The sequence below is a fragment of the Plectropomus leopardus genome, chromosome 23, assembly GCF_026936395.1.
Source record: "Plectropomus leopardus strain MGB_pleo_1.0 chromosome 23, ASM2693639v1, whole genome shotgun sequence".
NCBI lineage: Eukaryota > Metazoa > Chordata > Actinopteri > Perciformes > Serranidae > Plectropomus > Plectropomus leopardus.
The window spans coordinates 16,372,002-16,396,859 of NC_142198.1; the positions used below are offsets into that span (position 1 = coordinate 16,372,002).

The window sequence follows — 24,858 nt, forward strand, 5'->3', positions numbered from 1 at the left end:
GTTGGCCAGTAATGTTAAAAAAGAGCTCCTATTGTGACAAAGAAATGGACAGAAAACAAAATCTTTAATACATAAAACATTATTTGACTTTTTAAAGTTCAATAGCTGAGGTAAATTCTTGATATTGAAAGTTAATGCATTTTCTGTCCAGATCCAGAATTCAGTAATGTCCTCTTTTCCACTATGCAAATAGGCTATACATAAATGGATTAACAAACTGCATGTTATTATAATTATGCAAGAATTCTAATTATATAGTGACTTGTTATATTTGACATGCTGTTAATTGTGTAGGCAGTCCCTATGAAGGGACTTTCTGATCTTTATAGCAATAGATTTATTGCTTATAATGACCCAGGTTTTCAGTCACTGCCAACAGTGATTGCTATAGTGAACGACACACTAAGTAGTGACTGATCAGTGTGGCCTCTGGATGCAACCGTCGTGCCAATGCTGTCAACTTTGGGGAAACGCTGGTAAGACCAGTTTAGACACATGGTTGCCAGCCTATCAGGTGATCAGATGAACTTGCAGGTTAACTATTCTTATAGCTAGACACGAACAATTCTTGAAACTTATTTCAGGGACAAGAAATTTCTGTGAGCCCCATCTGTTAAATGTAAAATCCAGATTTTTACCTTGACAGATCTGGGTGATTTACTTTATAGAATGTCCCAATTATTAGGAAATGGAATATAGAAAAGCTGAAAAAGTAACACTTCTGTTGCCTAAGTGCTTAAATGTTAAATTTATAATCATGCCATATTAATATAACCTCATTTTATGAACCAATTTTAGTGATCATGCAAGGAATTATTTACTTTTCCCATTGGCTCAGGCAATTGTCAGACTTCATGAACTTAGAAAAACCTCCCCTTGAATGAAGTCCAAAATAAATTAACATAAACAGTGATCATGGTGAAATTAAATGACTTAATTGTTATAAATCTGAAGTTAATGTTTCATTAAAAAGAATAATCAAAGAGATTAGACAGTGGCAGGGACTGTGAGTCTTATTGTGCCATGAAAGTCTCAGTCACATCCTCGGTGTGTTAAACCTGTTTGGTTGGCATGGTAGAGAAGGATTTCCGTTCACTTGAAACTGGTCTTGTGATTTCTTTCAGTGCATATGCATGTGGTGAATCAGGCACATCTTTGTCAACGCACACAAAACATAGCTTTAAGTAACAATAGGATTCTTAAGCAGTCTGTTAAACTACGACCTTGAGGCATGCAGTGCGCTACAAAAGTGTTGTAATGCTACAAGGTAATACTGAAGACGTCATTAGAAAGTCTATATATGCATCTAAAATAAACCATTTTTATTCAAATGAATTATCATTTCTTATTCAGGTGATTTAGGCTGATTTGACAAGGACAGATATTTTTGCCAACCCTTTAGTGTTGATTAGTCAGCAAGTGAATGGCTGAAGGAGCAGAGCCGTTAAAAGTTTTTTTAAGGCCTAACACACCCAGAAGTTGTTGTTCAGCGCTGCAAGGGCTCACTTTTTGTATTTTTTCCAACAATGACAGAGGCGTGTTTGATAGGAACAAGCTTTGACTCTTAAAGTTGTCACAGGAAGGTGGTAGAGTTGTGAGGAGGAACAGGTGTGTACTGACAGCAACACCAGTAACTATCAGGGAGTCAGTTATCTGTACTTTCTGTACAAGACAAAGCACATTAAGCCAGTTGTTGCTTTTCGGCATGAGGAAGCGATCCTGTTACTGAAGGTGTTGCTAATAATAACAGAATGTCAGCAGGTAGAAAATGACCCCAGTTGTCTGTAGTGATGGGGATCGAAACCCAGTTCAGTTGAGGGCCCGGTTCCGTTTTTTTGTGATTTGAGTAAATACTGCTACCGAGTCCAGTGGGTCCTGTAACGTAACATTACACCTCGAGTAGAGTCACGTCATTTAAGTCCGATCTCTGGTCCACATACGTCGATTGTCCAATACAGTTTTGGAATACAATTGACTTGCCAGCCAACAAATATTAAACTAGGTGAAGAAGAAATCTGGTGGTCGCGACCTCTATGGCCAAGCACGTTAACACTGTGCATCAAATTAAACCTAAATGCAATACCTTCCACTGTCTTCTGGTTGAAAAACCTCCTTTAAACTCCATCAGCTGCTGCTTTGGCACAGCCGGCACGTCTTCATCATTACCCACTCAAAGCAGCAGTGGTAAGCAGTAAGTGCATCCAAGCTTTGTAGCAGTATATTAGTCTCCCTCTAAATCCTCTGACGGAGATCACTAAATTTGAGCCCTTTGCTGAAGCTAACTTGATAAACAGAGACGACTAGACGAAGGTTTACATAGTGCTTACTTGCATCCACAAGTCTAGGACGATATTATCCTAATACAAACCAAATATTTACCAAGTCCTTCCTTTTGTCATTATGTAAACATCCAAACAATACTGCTGCAGTGTGTGATGGATGTGAGCATTCATATAGTATATGTATACACTGCAGAGAGAGAAAGAGAGAGAAACTAAAAGGTTGAAGGGTCGGTTATGTGCTTTGGTTCACAAAATGATTGAAGTTACTCACTTATGCAGTTTATATATTTATATTTTTCACTTATAGATACTGTCTGTTGTAAGTCTAGTTAGCACACATTAGTTTGTTTTCTTACGTGTATGTCACTGTTACCTGATTGTCTGTTTAAACTTTAAAACTCTATATGGAAAAAACTAAGGCTGCCTCTTGAAATTCGGAGATTCAAATGATCAGCCGGAGACCGACAGTCGACTTAGATTGTTTGAAGTTGTGCTGTGTAGTGTACTTCTTGGACTTATTTCTAGTGTCAGCCATAGAAGATGTTTTTTTTACGACCCGTCGTTGGCGCTTTTGCCTTGTTTACTACCTGTCCTAAATGCCACTGTTGCACTGAACGTCCCACAGAGCCGGTTCAGACTTTTAAAATCGTCAAAATATTCATATTGAACTGCCAAATCCCGATTTGAATGTCACAAATCTGAGTGGAATACTACACAATAATAACATACTTATGAGGTGGGTACAGCTCTTACCTACAGTATTGTCGATGTATTTGCACAAAAATAATCTGAAACTTGTTCTCTCAGTTTTTTTCCAGCCCTAACTGAAAGATTTACACGTTTATTAACACAGACATTCTATAGTTATCTGTTAATCAGTGTCTGCACTCTGTCAGCAGATGGATTAGTGAGTGAGTGACGAATGAAGGGTGTTATACAATGTAAAACCAAAACTAGTAACAAAGCCAAAGCCAGTCAAACTGAACACGGAAGTATAGATCGAGACAGCGCAGACTGGAACAGCCAGATCTCAAACACCCCCTGTTAGACTGGCCAGGTGCTCCTATATGTACTTATGACCTCTACATACCAGGGACCTTCAAGACAACACACTGCACACTTCCCAAATCACCAACAGATCCAAAAAAAAAAAAAAAATTGGCAGTATTTTCTCCACCTCAAGTTATAGCTATTCTCCGTTGAAACAGGCTCTGCAGGACAGCATCCTGCATAACAGCAAATTAGCGTGTGAAAGTGAAATATTAATTGGGTGCAGCACTGAGTGACAAACAAGTTCAAACAATGATGTTGGAAAGATACACAGATTCAATCCAACGCTATAATCATTAGCTACTACCAGTCATTTTAGCTTGTGCTTAGGATCACTTTACTGTAGGTGTTAAAGATGACAAACGTTGCCGGCGGTATGTCTTAACAGCTGTCACTATTTATTATTAATTTTGTCAGTGACTGGATGACTCAAATTAAACTTGGCTGTTGTCAGTTTGTGTGCTCTCCGCACGCAGCTGTCAGGACTTGTCAAAGATAGTTTGCGAGGGCAGTACCTCCACAATGTCACACAGCAACCACAACAAATCCAAAAAAGAGAGACATCTTCTTTCGTCTCATGCCAGTTTCGGGTATTCCATGCTCCCAAATGCACTATAGACTTAATCTTTTAAAAACATTACCATCAGTATTTGGATCAAGAAGCTCATGAAAATTAGTTGCGTAAGATTAACTTTTGTTATTTAAATGCGTAGGATCAGATTCAGTATCAACATATACCCAATATGAAAAGACAGATTGCGATGGTGGCCAAAAAATAAAAATAAATTGAACATCAATATTTCATATTCTTTCCTATTTTAAGTGAGAATATGTAGGCTGAAAACTGAACAAAGTTATTTGTGTTTACATGTTGCCCTCACAAACGTAAGGCAGCATATTATTTATTGACTTAACTGTTAAAATAGAGTTATGCATGTGATTTTATTAATAAGAGTTATTTTATTTGGAATATTGTATAAGATACCCTGCTTTAAAAAAAAAATCAGAGATCTACACACATAACATCTACTCATCTACATTTGTCCAGAATGCAATTTTTTTTTTTTTTAAATTTTTGTAGCGCATAGTGAAAGTGAAGCAATGCTCTGTTGACTTAATTTTGGGTAAAAGTTTTGGTATCATTTTATTTTTATTTTGCTTCTCGGAAATTCACTTAATTTAGGTGAAGAGGAACCTTATGTTTGGTTTTGCTGCAAAAAATTGCGCATTAGTAGGAATGTAGCACCTGGGAAGTGAAAGTGCAATACAAATATTTTGTCATTTGTCATTTCATCACACAAGCATAAATCTAGCTTCATACACATGCAGCCAGCTAAGCTCTTTTTGTCACCTCAGCAACAGAGAATGGCGGGTCATGTGAGCGTGTTAAACACAGCTCAATAATTAGTGTCACTGGTATCTCTACACCTGCACTTAATTAATTTCCAGAACAGCTTGTTCGTCCTGATAAACCATGCCAGCTGTCATTCTTAGTATAGGTGTGTGCCTGAGAAGTATGCCTGTGTGTCTCAGTTGGAAGTATTACAGTTAACTTTCCAGTAAAGATACTTTACATACAGTATGATCATGTGGTTTCCCATCAGTTATCATGTCTCAGTTATCAACAGAAGCTTCCTGGTTAACTAAAGGTCATACAGATTTGTAAAAAAAAAAAATACAAAGATCGATGTGTGCTTCAGGGAGATTCAGGAAAATTGTGAATCTGAACAGCAGACCAAAGTCTGTACATGTTTTGTCACATCATTTGATCATTTGTCATCAACCTTGAAATACACGAATATTCTTTTGTTATTCACATCATGCCTATACAAGGGTTGGGCTCAGCACACCCTAACAGGTTTAACTGATCCCAGTGTCCTGCCAAGTTTATGAAAAATTAAATTAGGTTTAATTAAGGCTTTTCATGATCTCTTGCACTAATATAAAATGTGGTTAAAAAAAAAGTTCACATTGGTTAACTTCCCTGAAATATTGTTTGAAAAGAAGAAAACAAGCATGGCCAAACGTTAAATTACTTTTTCAACACAAGTGACGAGATGCTTAAGTGATGAGATCAGTTAAACCTGCTTTTTTACAGGTTGTATCTGTTTTCATTTTTTTCTTAAATTGGATCAGGGTATTTCATTGTATCTGCTCTCATTTGTACTCTTATTTCCAAAAACGTCTGATCGATGCATATCTTAGTGCACTGGTAGATTTTTAGGGCCTAACAGTGATAAAGTGAAGATTATTTTGCATTGCTGTGAAAATTAATTATTTGATACACTCATTATCCAAAATAGCCTATCCTTTTAAGGGTTATGGGCGGGCTGTAACCTCTCCCGGCTGACATTGCAGAAGAGGCGGGGTAAACTTTGGACAGGTTATCAGATTATAACAGGGCTGACACAAAGAGAAAACATTCACGCTAATATTCACACCTACGGGAAATTTAGTGTCACCAGTTAACCTAACCTACATGTCTTTGAACTGTGCGAGGAAGCTGGAAAAATCTGAAAAAACCCGCACTGACACGGGGAGAAGTAATTAGAAATAATTATTGAAATTGTTGGGCTCTTTGTAGCGTTATGTCAGTCCAATCGGATTTGGCTGTTCGTTTCAAATACTTGACTATTTGTACCTTTTTCTCCATAGAGAGTTTGAACAAGGTTCAGCTGGACGTTCAGGGTGACAGCACTGTTCACGTTAGATATTAAACAAACCAAGATAGCCCTCCGAGCTAATGCGTGCTAACTACACTAACGACGGGTTGAAAACATTTTTTGCTAAAATTAGATAGCAAAGGAAAGTCAAAGACTGTATCAAATTAAAGGCAAAAAATAACCTTATTTCAGAGCCTAATTGGGCAAAGCCTTTCTAAGCTTCTGTCGAATTGACTTTAAAGAGTCTCTGACGACTGAAGCAGTGGTTCCCAACCGGTCCAGAGATGGGGTCCATATTTGATGTCAGTCATCAATTTAAGGTCCACACATTCGATGTATTACCTCCGATTCAGTTTTATTTCACTGAACAACGCGCTGGCTCAGAAAACAAAGAAATAAAACATACTGCAAGATAAAGCGAAAATGACACTTCAAAATAAGAGCTCAGCTACCCACCAGTTAGGAACCACTGGAATAAAGGGTCTCCAACTGTTGATTCAAATCTTCGACTTTCAGTGGGTAGCCCTACAAAATTGACTGTAGTTGAAAACTTTAATTTTAACTATTACAAAAACTGTTAAACTCCCTTTTCTATGACTTTGGAAGCAACAGAAAAATAACAAGAACCTGCTACTAAATTTAAAGCAGTCACATCTTATGCATTATTAAGGCAAAACAAGATATGCATTTTATTTGAGTTATTTTACATCTTTGTTGCAAAATTAATACTACCTGTACTGACTCACCTACGGTATGGAAATTAAAAAGAAAAAAAGAAAAATGTTTTGTTTTTTTCCTGTTCTGTTGTTGAAAGCCAGCCTGAGATTTATGATTTGTAGATGGAAAATCTTTCAACACTACTTGACCCCGCAGACATATGAGATCTGAGGTCAGTGTTGTTTCGTTTGCTCAAGATTGGTTTCAAGATAACTGAAACCACAAAAATCCAGCTCTGCTTGTTGATCTGCATCAGATTGTGTTGAGTTTCCTCATAGCGATTACAGTAAACGATAGGCAGCAGATTTTTGGCATCTCGTTGTGTCTTAGTTGCGTGTTGACGTTCATTGACCCTGAAGGGCTAATCCATTTGGTGATAACTAAACCAGGCCGACATGTGAATGTGGAATTCATACATTAACACAAACAAATTTGCAACCACAAAAGAAAGATCTGTGTTTTTATTGAGAATATTCTGCAGAAAAAACATCCATAATCTGCATATGTGCACACACGTTAAAGGCATATTGTACAGGCAAAAAAAAGTGGAAAAAAAAACAAGATACTAAAGCCTACGTCACACACACCACTTGTTGACTCTTGTAACTAGGAAAGAAATTGCTTCACTACATCCGTGTTGTCAAGGACAAGAGGTGTTGACTTAAGCACAGTGACGCCCAAGAAGAGCAACATGGAAATAGAAAAAGGCCGGGCCATTTATGCATGATAGTTGACAAAATTTTCTAAAATTGCATTCACTGAGCCTTTGTCTATATTTAGAGTTTCCCCCCAAAAAACTTGTATTTAATCAAAGGATAATACTCAAAGATAAAGACCTGATGAATTTTAAGATCTTGGACCCATGTGAAGTTGAACAGAAATGAACAATCATTTTCTTGAATGACAAGCTGCTTTACTTTAGTGCACAGTGAACAAATGTACAATTTAAAAAAAAATAACCTAAAATAACCCTACATTTGTGGGTAGACTTTAAATTCTTAACTCCTCTAATTCAGTAAAATATTACAAAAATGACAGAAAAATTATGTTTGTGTGTGTGTGTGTGTGTGTGTGTGTGTGTGTGTGTGTGTGTGTGTGTGTGTGTGTGTGTGTGTGTGTGTGTGTGTGTAAATATACACGCATGCAGATTTTTTCAGTGCTGCTTAAAATGAGTAAATACACTCTATAATGATCTTCTCTTTGCTTTGCTGTCTTCCAGCTGCCAGAGTCATTGTGTGGGTTGGGATGTAAATGTTAATGTTGTTTTTTATGGTGAAAAAAAAATAGTTTGGCCTCTGGGTTTGTCTTTATGTTAAGTCAGTTTTTGTCACTTTCAGGTGTGCTCATGAATTTCCTACTGTTTTTCTTTACCGCTGCTGCTCCTTTTGTAATTCTGCCAACACTGCTTTTATTCATACAGAAGTTAGTGCAACATTGCAGACTTTCCCGCCACATTCGTTTTTTTTTGTGTGTTTGTTGCAGGCCACCACAATGACTTCTGCTGCCCAAAACAAATGTGCTTTGGGGGCGTACAGTCAAGGGGCATTTGATCCCTTCCCTATTTTCTACTCCGTACTTCCAGCCTTCTTGCTCAGATCACACCCATCTTCGAACTTGGCCTTCATTTTGATCTCAACCACACATCTGTAATGCTTTATGACTGCAACTTGCTCAGTTGCAAAGCTAACGTGTCGACAATATCTGTTCACAGGCAGTGAGACGTCCCAGCTGGTTATAATTATTTTCATTGAAATGAAAAGCTAAATCAATACGAACTAAAATTATGCTTTCTTTAAATGTGCTTTTGAAAAGACACCTTTGATTACTTAATGAAGCAAAGCCAATTCAAATGGAAGAAACAGTCAGATGTTTAGTAAAGCACTTTTCTGGCAGCGCCATAAACAAGCTGCAGCACATTCTTTCTAAGTTACATGTGAAGAATCAAGGAAGTCTTTTCTGTGATGGGAAAATACAGATGTGATAAATGATTGTGATGTTTACTTTCCAGAAAACTCAGAAGTATTCGTTCCTTTTTGTTTTTCCATTGAAGGCACGTATTAGTGATGGGTTACTAAATCAATCAAAGGGGAATTTTCAGTCTCTCGGCTGACGATCAAGTTATAATCAGAAATAAGATCAGATGGATCTAAGATTCCTCATTGCTGCATTCGCAGTTCTGTTTTTTACCTTAAACGGCTTGTGCTGATGACGTTCTTCTGTTCTGAGGTTTAGCTGTACAAGCAAAATTTAGGGGTCTAAACATAAAGAGATAGATCCCAAAAATTCCCGTTACTTGAGTTCAGTCAGTTTCTACGTATGTGCTGCGTCACATTGGAGGAAACTTCTACAGATACTGATGGTGCAGGTCACACAAGGAAGCACGATAAGCATCAGACATCATAGGCAAATAGTATGGGTATTTTTAGCTTTACCAGCCCTAAAGATCGTACAGATTATGTTGTTTTGGACTGATGACGTTTCTCGTAAGGATAACCAGCAGAAGCCTAACAGCTGAACTACTAAAATCTTAATTATTATAAAAGATGTTTTCTGTTTTGGGGTGGATTTTTACGTTATTTTACCCGTGTGTCATTTTACCTTGACTACTTTTAACAATTCATGACAAGTAGTGAAGAATTGGTACATTTGTGTGATGTTTACATGCATTATCTAATTTAACATTAAAAAAGTCTGAATAGTGTGTAAGCACAGCTTTCGTCATGTTTTTCATTTTTTCCTACCTGAATTTTAACGATAAAATCTCACCTTTGTTTTTTTTTGTTTGTTTTAGATGGCCAGAGGGACGACTCCAGCGGGTGCTGATTTTTCTGTGGTTCTGCTGGATATGCAAGTAGGGCTGGGCGATGTGGCCTAAAAATAAAATCTCTGATTTTTTCACACCAAACCCGATTTATGATTGTAATTGATTTTTTTTCCCTTCTTTAAAACAAACTTCAAATGACAAAAAAATTACTCAAAACAAGTTTTGCTTTTGATTTTAGCTGCAAAAATTCAAGACTTGTGTTAATATAGTAACTTGTAAACTTAAGTAAATTTTGGGGCTAAAGTGCAAGCTGCAAACTTGTCTTTACCACGGAAGGCTGCAGTAATTTCACAAAGCAGTTGTACATGAATTCATTTGTTCAGCTGCTTTTTATCAGCTGTTTGTGGGCTGACGCGGTCTCGTGCATCTCAGAGTGAGACGCGTTTTGCCCCTCGGCTGCTGCCTGTGTTTGAGATGTTGAAACAAAGTGGTCATGCTGCTGCCTTTAGTTGTTACAACCTTTAAATAAACTTTGCAGGACTCTGACTTGTTAGAGATCTGATACCGCAAAACTGAAACCAGTTCCAAATGAATGACAAGACCGACTTTTAGGGAATGTATGGCAGAGGCGAAAATCGCAATTCTCATTTTTAATTAATTTATTCAATTAATCAATAAAATTATAAAATATATACAATATATAAAATATTTGTCACTGTAACTGTTCAATCTGTCTGTATATACCACAGAGGATGGAAGAGAATAAATAGCAATTTCATTGTAAGTGCTCAGGGACAAAATCTAGTCTCACTTTGTACATAAAGCTAAAATGGCACTTCAGCTGTCTGAGTTAGAATCAAAAGGGAATCTGATTAATGAATTCATGAATCAGTCAATCACTTAATCAGACTGTATTTTTATAGCACATTTTATAAAAACCAAACTGTAACACAAAGTGCACACAAGCACATGGATAAAAAAGCAAGACTTTGTAATGAAGTAAAGCACTAAAATAATAATAATGATAATATTAATAATAACTAGAAACTGAGGAAATGTGACCATAAGTGAGGAAACACCAGAGGCAGGATAAAACCTACAGATAAAAAGATAAAAATGAATACATAAATAAAACAATATCAGCAATAATAATGAATTTTAAAAAAAAGTTAAATACTCTAAACAGTACATAAGAGGTAAATGAAAGTATAACAGCAAACAGTAAAATAATAAATAAATAAATATGCTAAAAATAACAAAATGTTATACCAACTAGGAAAACAGACTTAACTATATAAATGAATGGTAAAGTAAATAGCTAATAAAAGCCAGACTAAAAAGGTAGCTCTTGAGTTTGCCCTTAAAAATATGAAGCACTTAGTTTTCCATCTGCGTCACGATGCAGGATAGTGGATAGAAATCAATACTCTCCTAAAAAGGAAATTCTCTCATTGTTCTTCGTTTGGCAAACTTTTAACAAAAAAACACTTGATTTCACTCAGTCGGACTACTGAAGCCTCCTAAAAGCTTATACTAAAATATATTTTTTTTGTCAAATGAGGAACGTGGATCTTGTCTCACACCACTGAAATCATTCAAAGGGATACTTCACTTTTTTTAAAATAGGGATGCTCTTACATTCAGCGGATGGTGGGAGACACACCCCCAGTTTGGAGAAGCAGGTTAGAGTACTGCTGCGTAGAGTTCTCAATGGACCGGGAAAATACAACCCGACCTGACCCATTTAAGTTAAGGCAGGAACCCGAAATCATCACATAAATTACAGAGCCAAACCCCCGAAAAAAGCACTAGTTAACCTCTAATGCCAGAGACACACCGACTGTGTCGGGATGCAAAAAATTGACCACCTTGATGGAGCACTAACTCTCCACACTGTATTTCCATCAATCAATCAGTCAAATGAATTTTTCATTTTATTTATTTATTTCAAAAATAAAATAAAATCCCCAGCCAGAACCCGATCTGACCCGGCCAATGGGTAGAAATTTTTGTCTTGAACTGTCAGGCTTTTTTGGCTCCGTTGTGACCCGACAGGCTTAGGTTGAGATTGAGAACTCTTCCGCTGTGAACGGGGCAGCAGCAGAAAGTATTATGAATTAAAAAAACAAAAAATCAATTTAATTTAAGTGTACGCTCTATTCAGTATATTTTCACTGCTGCGCTCTCTCTCTATGCTTTTTTCAAAGCCATCAGACTCCACCGAAAAAAACAACGCTCAGTTTGTTTGTGTTATTGTGTAACTTTGGTATTTCTGAACTAACCCTTTAAAACACCAAAGACAAACAACAACACAATCACACTGATAGAGGCAGCGGTAGACAAGCAGCTCCTTTGTTCTTTAGTATTAAACTGCTGTTTTTATCGGTAGATTTTTTTCTTTTATCAAAAGGAGTTTGGTGGATTTGAAGAGAGCAAAAATGAACATAATGGCTTCAGTTCCCGGTCAGATAATATTGTCGACAGCCTTTTCTAAATAAAGCCTTCACTTAAACAGTTGTTTTTTAATTCTCTGTAGCTGGTTAAAATACGTTGCTGCTGCCCAGGTCACCATCATTAAATTGCTTACCTTGCATTTCCGCCTGCTTCTCTAAGCTGGGGGTGTGACTGCCATCTAATGTTGGTAAAACACTCGCTATGGATAAGAACCTCATTCAACCTGACCTGAAAAAACCAAACCAGAGCTTAAAGAGAACTTCTCTCTCAGGCGGGATGAACAGCCACCAATCAACCACGACTAAAAACTGATTCACTACTAAATATGGGCACGAGTTATGTTTTAAGATATGCTTGAAGAACTATGACCTCAATATGATCTTCAAAAAAAAGTGCAAGGAAAGACAGTGTCTGAGCCTGAATAATAACAAGTTTGTCAACAGAAACAAAAAAATGTACAGAGGACAGAAGGCAGAATCAGTCACCAGACCATCACGTTAGACCCGTCTTTGTTCTCGGAATTGCTCAACTTTTTTCCGTCCTTTTACCTAAAGCATGTATGCTTGACATGAAATGAACTCACTTTTTTTCAAAAGACTTCCTCATTCAAAAGAAACTCTGCGTAAAAACATTGTTTTTCTATTACCTTTTTTAAAAGGTGCATGTTTTTTCTTTTGCTTTTTTTCACTAATCTGCCACCAGCCTTTCCGTGTACACATTCTCTGTGTAAATAACATGCACATACTCTGTGTCAATAATATACCTAACAGACGTTGTTAAAAACTTCTGTAATTATAGATCACTGAGATGTGACCAACATCCAGGAATTCAGCCTGACAGGCCGAGTTGTTTTTCAACATTTTTCTGTCTCCCTTGCACGCATCACTGCCTTAGCACAACGTGATCACGCTTCATCCACCCCTTAATCCCGCCTAAAAAAGTCTTCCTCCCTCTGCTGGTCTGTTAGGTAGTGAGCGCTTACCCTTCACAACCAAAACAAACAGACAGATTAAAAAGAGCTGGATTATTAAACATGAAAACCCTTTTATTGCAAATAAAGTTAACAGATCATCATGGCACAAACACATGGCACACACACGTAATTAAAATTACTACTAATACTATAAATATAACTAATAAATATTTAAAATATAACTTGCTACAAATAGCTCTTGCGAGAAATAGTTACAGTTTTTGGCAGTAGGATTAAAAGTGGTATGTAACTCTCAATAATCAACTATCTTTCTCCAGAGTTAAGACAGTGACGTTTTCTATCCTTCATTCTTCAAGCTCGATAAGTTTCTTCAGATCAGACTTTAACAGCTCTTCATCTTCCTCTTCTACCTCCACCTCGATCCCATCCATGGTTTTCTGCAGCTCCTCCTTGATGCGGTTCAGCTCCAGCAGCCCGTCCTGCAGGTCCTTGCAAACTTCTCGGATCTTTGCGGCAAAGTCCGTCTTGGCCCCCTTTTTGAGCTCCATGGTGTCTTTCGCCAGGAAAAAGACATCGAGCGCCAGGAAGAGACCCGACATGACTCCAGTGGTAATGCTCATCACCTGCACGGCTTTGGCAGCGCCCCCTGCAACACTGAGGACCTGAACGGTGCTGATCAGGCTCTCGGTGTTGATCACTAAAGCCTTCCCGGCCCGGCCGCCCTCCTTCATCACGTGTTTGACGTTCTGGTTGAGGTGCTTTTTCGCGATGCTCTCAGCGTACTTCTCAAAGTCCCACTCTTCAAGCGTCTCCATCCCTTCCTGGTGGGTAGAAAAGAGAACATTTGAATTTTTATTTATTATTATTATTATTGTTATTATTTAAATTGGGCAATATTAACCCTTTGAACTCTTTTTTTGCTTTCAGAAGCATTTCATGAGTATTTAAAGCTTTGAGCCTTTTAAAGCAAATTGGTGTAGTTTCTTTCAAAACAGGGAAAATGAAATGAGCAACTTGGCTTCCACAAATTGCGTGAAATGACTAGATTTAGAAAACAGTTTCAAAAAAGCTAGGGTAAAATTACATAATGTATAATTACATATGTACAATTAGGTCTTTTTTTAAACTAATTCTTGCTAAGTTTTTGATGATTGATTATATGCAACTGACAAACTTCTCTCCTTTCGTCTCACCTGCAAAAACTCCAGGCACTCCTTGATGTCCCTCATCTCCTCCTCGTAGTCTTGGATCATCTTCTCCACCTTCTTGCGGTCCGTCTTTGAGTGGACTGTGTCGGTGATGTTGGCTGAAGCAGACGCCACCCCGCCCGCCGTAGCTACACCGATGCCTACAGCGGTGACGATGAGCGACGCTCCTGCTGTGAAGGGCGCCAGAATGAGGCCGGTGATGGTAGTGATGGACCCTGCGACACTGGCTACCCCACCGCCAACGCTGGCCGTGACCGTTTTCTTATGGAACAAATCAGCTGCGTCGGCCATAGAGAGCAGCTCCAGGATACGCTGCTGGAGTGAGGCGCCACGCTGGTTGAAGAAGCGAACAAAAAGACGAGCTGCCATGAAGACACGATCAGCTGCTTCTTCCACCACCCTGAGACAAGGAAAAAGACATGATGGATTTTCTGAGGGTGCAGCGTACTTGTCGTAAATACTGGAGACATCTGGAGATGTCCGCCTTCTTCAGCAAGTCGCACCAAAATAATCTATACTGAACAACAGGACTACAAAATATGTGTTTTTGATTTGGGGGTTAATTGTCCCTTCGAGAAAAAATACTTTCACAAGCAAATTGATGCTTCAATAGATGAGCTACTTACTCTTCAGGTTCATCATTCTGATTGGCTTCATTCCACTCATCCCATCCTGACACAGGAAAGAAAGTACTTCGAATTATACTTTAAGCAATACATAGTAATCAGTAAATCACCAAAACATCGTGATTCAAAAGCCTACCGTCTACAGTTTTCCACCACGACAGAAGGCCGTCTTCATCCTGTAAGTGAACAATTTTATACTCATTACTTTACTCTGACTTTGTAATACTATTTTGGATAACATTCAGTAATGTTACTTTTAAAAGCTATTGTGGAGGACGTACAATACTATGATGTTTTTTCATGCTATTTTGGAGGACATACTAGGCTGTGACTTTATTGTGGTATTTTGGACAACATACAAAACTATCATGCATTATGTTTTTACTGTGATTTGGACGACATTCTATACCATGAAGTTTTCGAGCTATTTTGGACGACATACTATGACTTTTTTTGGCCATTTTGCATGACGTACTATAATATGTTATGATACATCCTATTTAGGAAGTCCAGCCCTTTGTGACAAACTGTTTGCCTGATGAAGGTCTGGTAACGAAACTTTGCAAATAAATGTTTTCTTGCAAATTGGACAGTGTGCGGGAGTTTACCTGTTAATGATATTTTCGGACGACGTACTATCTATGACTTTATTTATGCCATTTTGGACGACATACTATAGTATAGTTTTTATGCTAATTTGGACGACATATTGTACTTTTATGCTTTTTTGGATGACATACTATACTTTGGTGTTTTAATACTATTTTGGACGACCCACTTTAGTGTGACTTTTTCATGATATATCTGACAACATACAAACCTATCAAATTTATGCTATTTTAGTCGACATACTTGATTATAGCTTTTTATTCTGTTTTGGCTGACATACTATACTTTGACTTTTTATGCTTTTTTCAGTGACACTATGACACTATGTACGTATCAAAAGACATAAGACAAGCTTACATCTAGAGGATCCAGGTCTGTTCCCTCACTGGGCACAGGTACTTCAGCCATCTGTAGAGTCTGAACCTCCACTACTTCCTGCAACAGAACAACACAGCACTCTAAATCAATTCTGTCCGAACACTGAGTACAGAGCTGTTACATGGTACCAATTACAATCCTAAAATCCCGTTTTCCATTACATGATGGCTAAAACTTTCCCCCTGCATCATGTTATGTTCTCATTTCAGAAATATATATATGTGCTTTAATATATATAGTATATAATATAATATATATGTGCTAGTCTGCATTATTTATACAATGCATACATTAATCACCAAGGTCCCCCAGTGCTTCACTTAAAAATTATCCTCGTGTCCCATAAAGGTGCTGCTTGAAACTGTAGTTTAGCATTAGTTTTAAGTTATTATTTGTTTGCATTTTATTTTATTTTTATTTTTTATTCTACAGGGATTTATTTATTGACAAACTGATTATATTTATGAATGTTGTGTTTCTTCTGTTTTTTGTCCTTTTCAGTTTTGATGTTTTATTTTGCTTTATTTAATTTATGGCATTTATATTCCAATTTTAACCTTTTATTTTTTTATATTTATTTTTCTTTCTAGTCTTTTGGCTCAAGAAGGCTTTCAGAGTTTTCTCAAGTTTAGCATGAATGTCCACTTGTGACTTTGTGCTTGAAGTTCAACGTTCAAGGTCACTGTGTCCCCACAAAACAAATCTTAGAATATGCTTGAATAACTTTTCCACTAAAGACAAAGTTAATACAAATGTCTAATGATAAAGCGATAACTTTTTGCATCCAAAAGTTCATAGGTCAATTTTATTATTGTAATGTCATGAAAAAAACTCAACACTTTTCCGTTCATTACCGAACAACATATCTCTGGAACAGAACAATCGGTAAGTCACGAAAACGGTGACACTAATCATGACTGTCCACCTTGAAACTGTGCTGAAAGTATAACTGTTCTGTGCTCTCAGGCGGGAAGATCTCACATCTACATTTTTAAAGACAGCGATATAAACGGTACGTGTGACTTAAGTTGTTCCTGGACGCATTCACCCTGAAGACCGTAAGTCTACTTCTGACATACTATGACTGTTAGACATGCAGTATTGAGGTTTTATGTTTATATGTTGGACGATACAACACCATGACCTATTATGCTATTTCATGCGACATACTATACTATGACTTTTATTTTCAGTTTTGAAGAACATACTTTACAGCAACATTTTTGATGCTATTTTGAATAACATACTGTACTATGCCATCTTCCTCCTTGAAACAGTGCCGGCAGTGTTTCGTGCTAGCAGGTGGGAAGATGGATGTGAGCCATCTGTGCGCTGACACATACAGCCAGGAGGGGGTGAGTGTACTTTTGACATGCTGTACTATAACTGTTTAACATGCTATATTTTCTCATGTTGTACAAATTTTGTTAAAAGTTCATTTCCTATTGTGTTTTTTTTTTTTTTTTGCCATTTTAGACGACATACTGTTACTGTGACATGCTATTTGGGAAGCCAAACAGTACTATGACATCTAAGTAATATTTGGTAAAAACAAAAGACCTTTTTGTGAGATCTTTGACGAAATACATCACTATGGCATTTTTGTGCAACTTGGACATTTTGGTAACGCATTATACCATGGTGTTTGTATGTCATTTTGGACGACATACTATACTAAGACGTTTTTGATTATTCAGCATTTGACAAAATATTATGCAGTGACATTTTGGAGTCATTTTTGACAGCATACTATAATGTAACATTAAAGTGCTTTTTCTTTGTCAATTTTGACAACATACCATTCTATGCTGGTTTTGAGCTGTTTTTGGATATGTCATATTTTGACATTTTTCACCATACTATAGTTTGGCATATTTGGTCATATTTTCGACATATTACTTTTATATTTTTGGTCGTTTTTGCAACATTCTATGCTGTGCAATTCCTCTACCGCAATTTTATGTTGTTTTTGGGACGTTTCATGCTATATACGCTATATTATGCTGTTTTTGTCTCTTTTTTGCAACTTTCTTTGCTATGGCGTGTCTTGGCAGGCTATTCTAAGCAGTTTCCAGCTGTTTTCAACAATTTTTGGGACGTGTCACATTTTGACATTTTTGCCTTACTATAGCCTTGGATTTTCGTTTGGATTTTTGATATACCAAATTATGCTGTTTTGGGCTCTTTTTGCAACTTTCTTTGCGATAGCGTGTCTCGGCAGGCTGTTCTAAGCTGTTTCCAGCTGTTTATAACATGTTTTAGGACATGTCAAATTTTGACATTTTTGCCTTACTATAGTCTTGGATTTTTGGTCGGATTTTCAGCGTATCAAATTAGCCTGTTTTGGGCTCTTTTTGCAACTTTGTTTGCGATGACATGTCTTGGAGTGGTTTGGCAGGCTATTCTAAGCTGTTTACAGCTGTTTTTAACAGTTTTTAGGAGAAATTTTGACACTTTTGCCTTACTATAGTCTTGGATTTTCTGTCAAATTTTTTGACATGCCAAATTATGCTGTTATGGACTTTTTTTGCAACTTTCTTGGCTATAGCGTGCTTTAGCAGGCTATTCTAAGCTGTTTCCAGCTGTTTTTAACAGTTTTTGGGACGTGTCAAATTTTGGCATTTTTGCCTTACCATAGTCTTGGATTTTTGGTCGGATTTTACGACGTGCCAAATTATGCTGTATTGGGCTCTTTTTGCGACTTTGTTTCCTATATCTTGTTTTGGCAGGCTATTTTAAGCAGTTTACAGCTGTTTTTAACAGTTTTTAGTAGATGTCAAATTTTGACATTTTTGCCTTACTACAGTCTTGGATTTTTGGTGGGATTTTTCGACATGCCAAATTATGCTTTTTTTGGTGTTTTTTGCAACTTTCTTTGCTATAGCGTACTTTGGCAGGCTATTCTAAGCTGTTTCCAGCTGTTTTTAACAGTTTTTAGGAGATGTCAAATTTTGACATTTTTGCCTTACTATAGTCTTGGATTTTTGGTCGGATTTTTCGACATGCCAAATTATTCTGTTTTGGGCTTTTTTTGCAACTTTCTTTGCTATAGCGTGCTTTGGCAGGCTATTCTAAGCTGTTTCCAGCTGTTTTCAACAGTTTTTAGGACGGGTCAAATTTTGACATTTTTGCCCTACTATAGTCTTTTTTTTGGTCGGATTTTTCGACGTGCCAAATTATGCTGTATTGGGCTCTTTTTGCAACTTTGTTTCCTATATCTTGTTTTGGCAGGCTATTTTTAAGCAGTTTACAGAAGTTTTTAACAGTTTTTAGGACGGGTCAAATTTTGACATTTTTGCCTTACTATAGTCTTGGATTTTTGGTTGGATTTTTCGACATGCCAAATTTTGCTTGTTTTTGGTGTTTTTTGCAACTTTCTTTGCTATAGCGTGCTTTGGCAGGCTATTCTAAGCAGTTTACAGCTGTTTTTAACAGTTTTTAGGAGATGTCAAATTTTGACATTTTTGCCTTACTATAGTCTTGGATTTTTGGTCGGATTTTTCGACGTACCAAATTATGCCGTTTTGGGCTTTTTTTGCAACTTTGTTTCCTATAGCGTGTTTTGGCAGGCTATTCTAAGCTGTTTCCAGCTGTTTTTAACAGTTTTTAGGAAGGGTCTAATTTTGACATTTTTGCCTTACTATAGTCTTGGATTTTTGGTCGGATTTTTCGACATGCCAAATTTTGCTTTTTTTGGTGTTTTTTGCAACTTTCTTTGCTATAGCATGCTTTGGCAGGCTATTATAAGCTGTTTCAGGCTGTTTTCAACAGTTTTTAGGACGGGTCAAATTTTGGCATTTTTGCCTTACTATAGTCTTGGATTTTTGGTCGGATTTTCGACATGCCAAATTATGCTTTTTTTTTGGCTTTTTTTGCAACTTTCTTTGCAATGGCATGTTTTGGCAGGCTATTCTAAGCTGTTTCCAGCTGTTTTTAACAGTTTTTAGGACAGGTCAAATTTGGACATTTTTGCCTTACTATAGTCTTGGATTTTTGGTCAGATTTTTCGACGTACCAAATTATGCTGTTTCGGGTTTTTTTTTGCAACTTTGTTTCCTATAGCGTGTTTTGGCAGGCTATTCTAAGCTGTTTCCAGCCGTTTTTAACAGTTTTTAGGACGGGTCAAATTTTGACATTTTTGCCTTACTATAGTCTTGGATTTTTGGTCGGATTTTTCGACATGCCAAATTATGCTTTTTTTGGTGTTTTTTGCAACTTTCTTTGCTATAGCGTGGCTTTGGCATTATTCTAAGCTGTTTCAGCTGTTTTTAACAGTCTTTAGGAGATGTCAAATTTTGACATTTTTGCCTTACTATAGTCTTGGATTTTTAGTCGGATTTTTCGACATGCCAAATTATGCTGTTTTGGGCTTTTTTTGCAAATTTCTTTGCTATGGCGTGTTTTGGCAGGCTATTCTAAGCAGTTTCCAGCTGTTTTCAACAGTTTTTAGGACGGGTCAAATTTTGACATTTTTGCCTTACTATAGTCTTGGATTTTTGGTCGGATTCTTCTATTACGCCAAATTATGCTGTCTTGGGCTTTTTTTGCAACTTTCTTTGCTATAGCGTGTTTTGGCAGGCTATTCTAAGCTGTTTCCAGCTGTTTTTAACAGTTTTTAGGATGGGTCTAATTTTGACATTTTTGCCTTACTATAGTCTTGGATTTTTGGTCGGATTTTTCGACATGCGAAATTATGCTTCATTTTGGCTTTTTTTGCAACTTACTTTGCTATGGCGTGTTTTGGCAGGCTATTCTAAGCTGTTTACAGCTGTTTTTAACAGTTTTTAGGACGGGTCAAATTTTGACATTTTTGCCTTACTATATATACCCCTCCCTGAGCTACCACCTTATCGTGGTGGAGGGGTTTGCGTGTCCCAGTGATCCTAGGAGCTCAGTTAGCCGAGGGGCTTCATGCCCCTGGTAGGGTCACCATGGCAAACAGGTCCTAGGGGAGGGACCAGACAAAGCGTGAGCTCACAAGACCCTATGATGACATCAACCGATGGTCCAGAGTTCCCCGCCCGGACGCTGGTCACCGGGCCCCCTGGAGCCAGGCCTGGGGTGGGGGCTCATGGCGAAGCCTGGTGGCCGGGCCTTTCCCTATGGGGCCCGGCCGGGCACAGCCCGAAGAGGTGACATGGGACCTCCTTCCCGTGGCTCACCACCATAGGAGGGGCCGTAGGGGTCGGGTGCAATGTGAGCTGGGCGGCAGCGAAGGGACCTTAGCGGTCCGATCCTCGGCTGCAGAAGCTAGGCTCTGTGGACGTGGAATGTCACCTCTCTGGGGAAGGAGCCTGAGCTGGTGCCGAGGTTGAGAAGTTCCGACCAGATGGTCGGCCTCACCTCGACGCAGCATGGCTTGGCCCGGAACCAGTCTTCTTGAGAGGGGATGGACTCTCTTCCACTCTGGAGTTGGCACTGGTGAGAGGCGCCGGGCAGGGGTGGCAGCCTGGCTGCCCGGCTGTGCCTGCAATGCTTGGAGTTTACGCGGTGAATGAGAGGGTAGCCTCCCTCCGCTGGTTGGGGACGGATCCTGACTGTTGTTTGTGCCTATGGTCCAAACAGCAGTTCAGAGTATCCACCCTTTTGGAGTCCTTAGAGGGGTGCTGAGAGTGCTCCTTCTGGGGACTCCCTCTGCTCTGCTGGGGACTTCAATGCTCACGTGGCAACGCGACAGTGAGACCTGAGGGGCGTGATCGGGAGGAATGGCCCCGATCTGAACCTGAGTGGTGTTTTGTTATTGGACTTCTGTGCTCGCCACAGATTGTCCATAATCTAACACCATGTTCAAACATAAGGGTGTCCATATCGCAAGACTTGGCATCAGGACACCCTAGGCCGCAGTTCAATGATCGACTTTGTAGTCGATCGTTGGACTTGACCGTATGTCTTGACACTCGGGTGAAGAGAGGGGCGGAGTTGTCAACCCATCACCATCTGGTGGTGAGTTGGCTCCGATGGTGGGGAGGACGCTGGTCAGACCTGGCAGACCCAAACGATAGTGAGGGTCTGCTGGGAACGTCTGGCAGAGTCTCCCGTCAGAAGGAGCTTCAACTCCCACCTCGGAAGAGCTTCACCATGTCCCGGGGAGGCTGGGGACATTGAGTCCGAGTGGGCCGTGTTCCGTGCCTCCATTGCTGAGGCGGGCCGACCGTGCTGTGGCCGTAAGGTGGTTGGTGCCTGTCGGGCGGCAACACCCGAACCCGCTTGGTGGACACCGGCGTAGGTGCCGTCAAGCTGAAGAAGGAGTCCCATCGGCCTTCTTGGCCTGTGGGACTGGAGGCAGCAGACAGGTACCGACAGGCCAAGCGGAGGCGGCGGGCGGGTCGCCGAGGCGAAAACCCGGCATGGGAGGAGTTCGGCGAGGCCATGAAACGACTTCCTGGACGGCTTCAAGAGGTTCTGGACCACCATCCAGCTGCCTCAGGAGGGGGAAGCAGTGCTCCGCCAACACTGTGTATGGTGGCGACGGGCACTGCTGACCTCGACTCGGGACGTTGTAGGATCGGTGGAAGGAATACTAAGACCTCCTCAATCCCACCGACACGCCTCCGCTTGGGGAAGCAGGGCCTGGGGGACCCGGGGTGGGCCTCTATCTCTGGGCTGAGGTTACCGAGGTGGTCAAAGCTCCTCGGTGGCAGGGCCCCGGGGTGGACGAGGTCCGCCCAGAGTTCCTCAGGGCCCTGGATGTTGTGGGGCTGTCGTGGCTGACACGACTCTGCAACATTGTGTGGACATCGGGGCAGTGCCCTTGGACTGGCAGACTGGGGTGGTGGTCCTCTTTCAAGAAGGGGACCGGAGGGTGTGTTCCAACCACAGGGGATCACACCTCAGCCTCCCTGGTAAGGTCTATTCGGGGTACTAGAGAGGAGGGTCCGCCGGATAGTCGAACCCCGGATTCAGGAGGAGCACGCGGTTTTCGCCCAGTCGTGGAACTGTGGACCAGCTCTGGACCCTTGGCAGGATCCTGAGGGTGCTTGGGAGTTGCCCAACCAGTCCACATGTGCTTTGTGGACTTGGAGAAGGCATTCGACCGTGTCCCTCGGGAGTCCTGTGGGGTTCTCCGGGAATATGGGGTTTCGGACTCCCTGACACGGGCTGTCCGTTCTCTGTATGGACCGGTGCCGGAGCTTGGTCCGCATTGCCGCGGCAGTAAGTCGAACTCAAGCTCGTGAGGGTTGGACTCCGCCAGGGCTGCCCTTTGTCGCCGATTCTGTTCATAACTTTTATGGACAGAATTTCTAGGCGCAGCCAGGGTGTTGAGGGGGTCCGGTTTGGTGACCCCCGGATTAGGTCTCTGCTCTTTGCAGATGATGTGGTCCTGTTGTTTCATCGGGCCGCTGACCTTCAGCTCTCACTGGATCGGTTCGCAGCCGAGTGTGAAGCGGCTGGAATGAAAAATCAGCACCTCCAAATCCGAGACCATGGTTCTCAGTCGAAAAGGGTGGCGTGCCCCTCCGGATCGGGGATGAAGTCCTGCCCCAAGTGGAGGAGTTAAGTACTGGGGTCTTGTTCACGAAAGTGAGGGAAGGATGGAACGGAGATCGACAGGATCGTGCAGCGCCTGCAGTAATGCGGACTCTGCACCGGTCTGTCTTGGTGAAGAGGGAGCTGAGCCGAAAGGCAAAGCTCTCGATTTACCAATCGATCTTCGCTCCTACCTCACCTATGGTCACGAAGCTTTGGGTAGTGACCGAAAAGAACTAGATCGGGGTACAAGCGGCCGAAATGAGTTTCCTCCGTAGGGTGGCTGGGCTCTCCCTTAGAGATAGGTGAGAAGCTCGGTCATCCGGGAGGAGCTCGGAGTAGAGCCGCTTGCTCCTCCGCATTGAGAAGAGAGCCAGATGAGGTGGCTCGGCATCTAATTAGGATGCCTCCAGGACGCCTCCCTGGTGAGGTGTTCAGGCACGCCCCACCAGTAGGAGGCCCTGGGAAGACCAGGACACGCTGGAGAGACTACGCTCTCAGCTGGCCTGGGAACGCATCTGGGTCCCCGGAAGAGCTGGATGAAGTGGCCGGGGAGAGGGTCTGGGTTTCCCTGCTTAGGGTTGCTGCCCGCTGACCCGACCCCGGATAAGCGGAAGAAAATGGATGGATGGATGGATGCCTTACTATAGTCTTGGATTTTTGGTCGGATTTTTCGACGGACCAAATTGTGCCGTTTTGGGCTTTTTTTGCAACTTTGTTTCCTATAGCGTGTTTTGGCAGGCTATTCTAAGCTGTTTCCAGCTGTTTTTAACAGTTTTTAGGAGATGTCAAATTTTGACATTTTTGCCTTACTATAGTCTTGGATTTTTGGTGGGATTTTTCGACATGCCAAATTATGCTGTTTTTTTTTTTTTTTGCAACTTTCTTTTCTATAGCATGCTTTGGCAGGCTATTCTAACGCTTTTCCAGCTGTTTTCAACAGTTTTTAGGATGGGTCTTATTTTGATATTGTTGCCTTACTATAGTCTTGGATTTTTGGTCGGATTTTTCGACGTACCAAATTATGCCGTTTTGGGCTTTTTTTGCAACTTTGTTTCCTATAGCGTGTTTTGGCAGGCTATTCTAAGCTGTTTCCAGCTGTTTTTAACAGTTTTTAGGATGGGTCTAATTTTGACATTTTTGCCTTACTATAGTCTTGGATTTTTGGTCGGATTTTTCGACATGCCAAATTATGCTTTATTTTGGCTTTTTTTGCAACTTTGTTTCTTATAGCGTGTTTTGGCAGGCTATTCTAAGCTGTTTCCAGCTGTTTTTAACAGTTTTTAGGAGATGTCAAATTTTGACATTTTTGCCTTACTATAGTCTTGGATTTTTGGTCGGATTTTTCGACATGCCAAATTATGCTGTTTTTGGCTTTTTTTGCCAATTTCTTTTCTATAGCGTGTTTTGGCAGGCTATTCTAAGCTGTTTCCAGCTATTTTTAACAGTTTCTGGGACGTGTCACATTTTGACATTTTTGCCTTACTATAGTCTTGGATTTTTAGTCGGATTTTTCAACATGCCAAATTTTGCTTTTTTTGGTGTTTTTTGCAACTTTCTTTTCTATAGCGTGTTTTGGCAGGCTATTCTAAGCTGTTTCCAGCTATTTTTAACAGTTTCTGGGACGTGTCACATTTTGACATTTTTGCCTTACTATAGTCTTGGATTTTTGGTCGGATTTTTCGACATGCCAAATTATGCTTTTT

General features: G+C 40.1%; 1 protein-coding gene and 1 long non-coding RNA gene across 2 annotated transcripts in view; one reads left to right on the forward strand and one right to left on the reverse strand.

Moving 5' to 3' along the window:
* Positions 1-8,508: 8,508 nt before the first annotated feature.
* Positions 8,509-14,321, forward strand: LOC148185683 (uncharacterized). The gene is made up of 3 exons (XR_015775736.1): positions 8,509-9,563; positions 13,308-13,688; positions 14,073-14,321. It is a non-coding gene; the product is annotated as an uncharacterized LOC148185683 (long non-coding RNA).
* LOC121961845 (uncharacterized) overlaps positions 12,951-24,858 on the reverse strand; it is a 38,606-nt gene continuing 26,698 nt past the window's right edge. The window contains exons 20-24 of the mRNA XM_042511890.2: positions 15,665-15,742; positions 14,835-14,874; positions 14,699-14,744; positions 14,058-14,472; positions 12,951-13,685 (exon numbers count right to left, since the gene is read on the reverse strand). Of these exons, the coding sequence (XP_042367824.2) occupies positions 13,209-13,685; positions 14,058-14,472; positions 14,699-14,744; positions 14,835-14,874; positions 15,665-15,742 (1,056 nt within the window). The 3' untranslated portion in view covers positions 12,951-13,208. The remainder of the gene's footprint in view (positions 13,686-14,057; positions 14,473-14,698; positions 14,745-14,834; positions 14,875-15,664; positions 15,743-24,858) is intronic.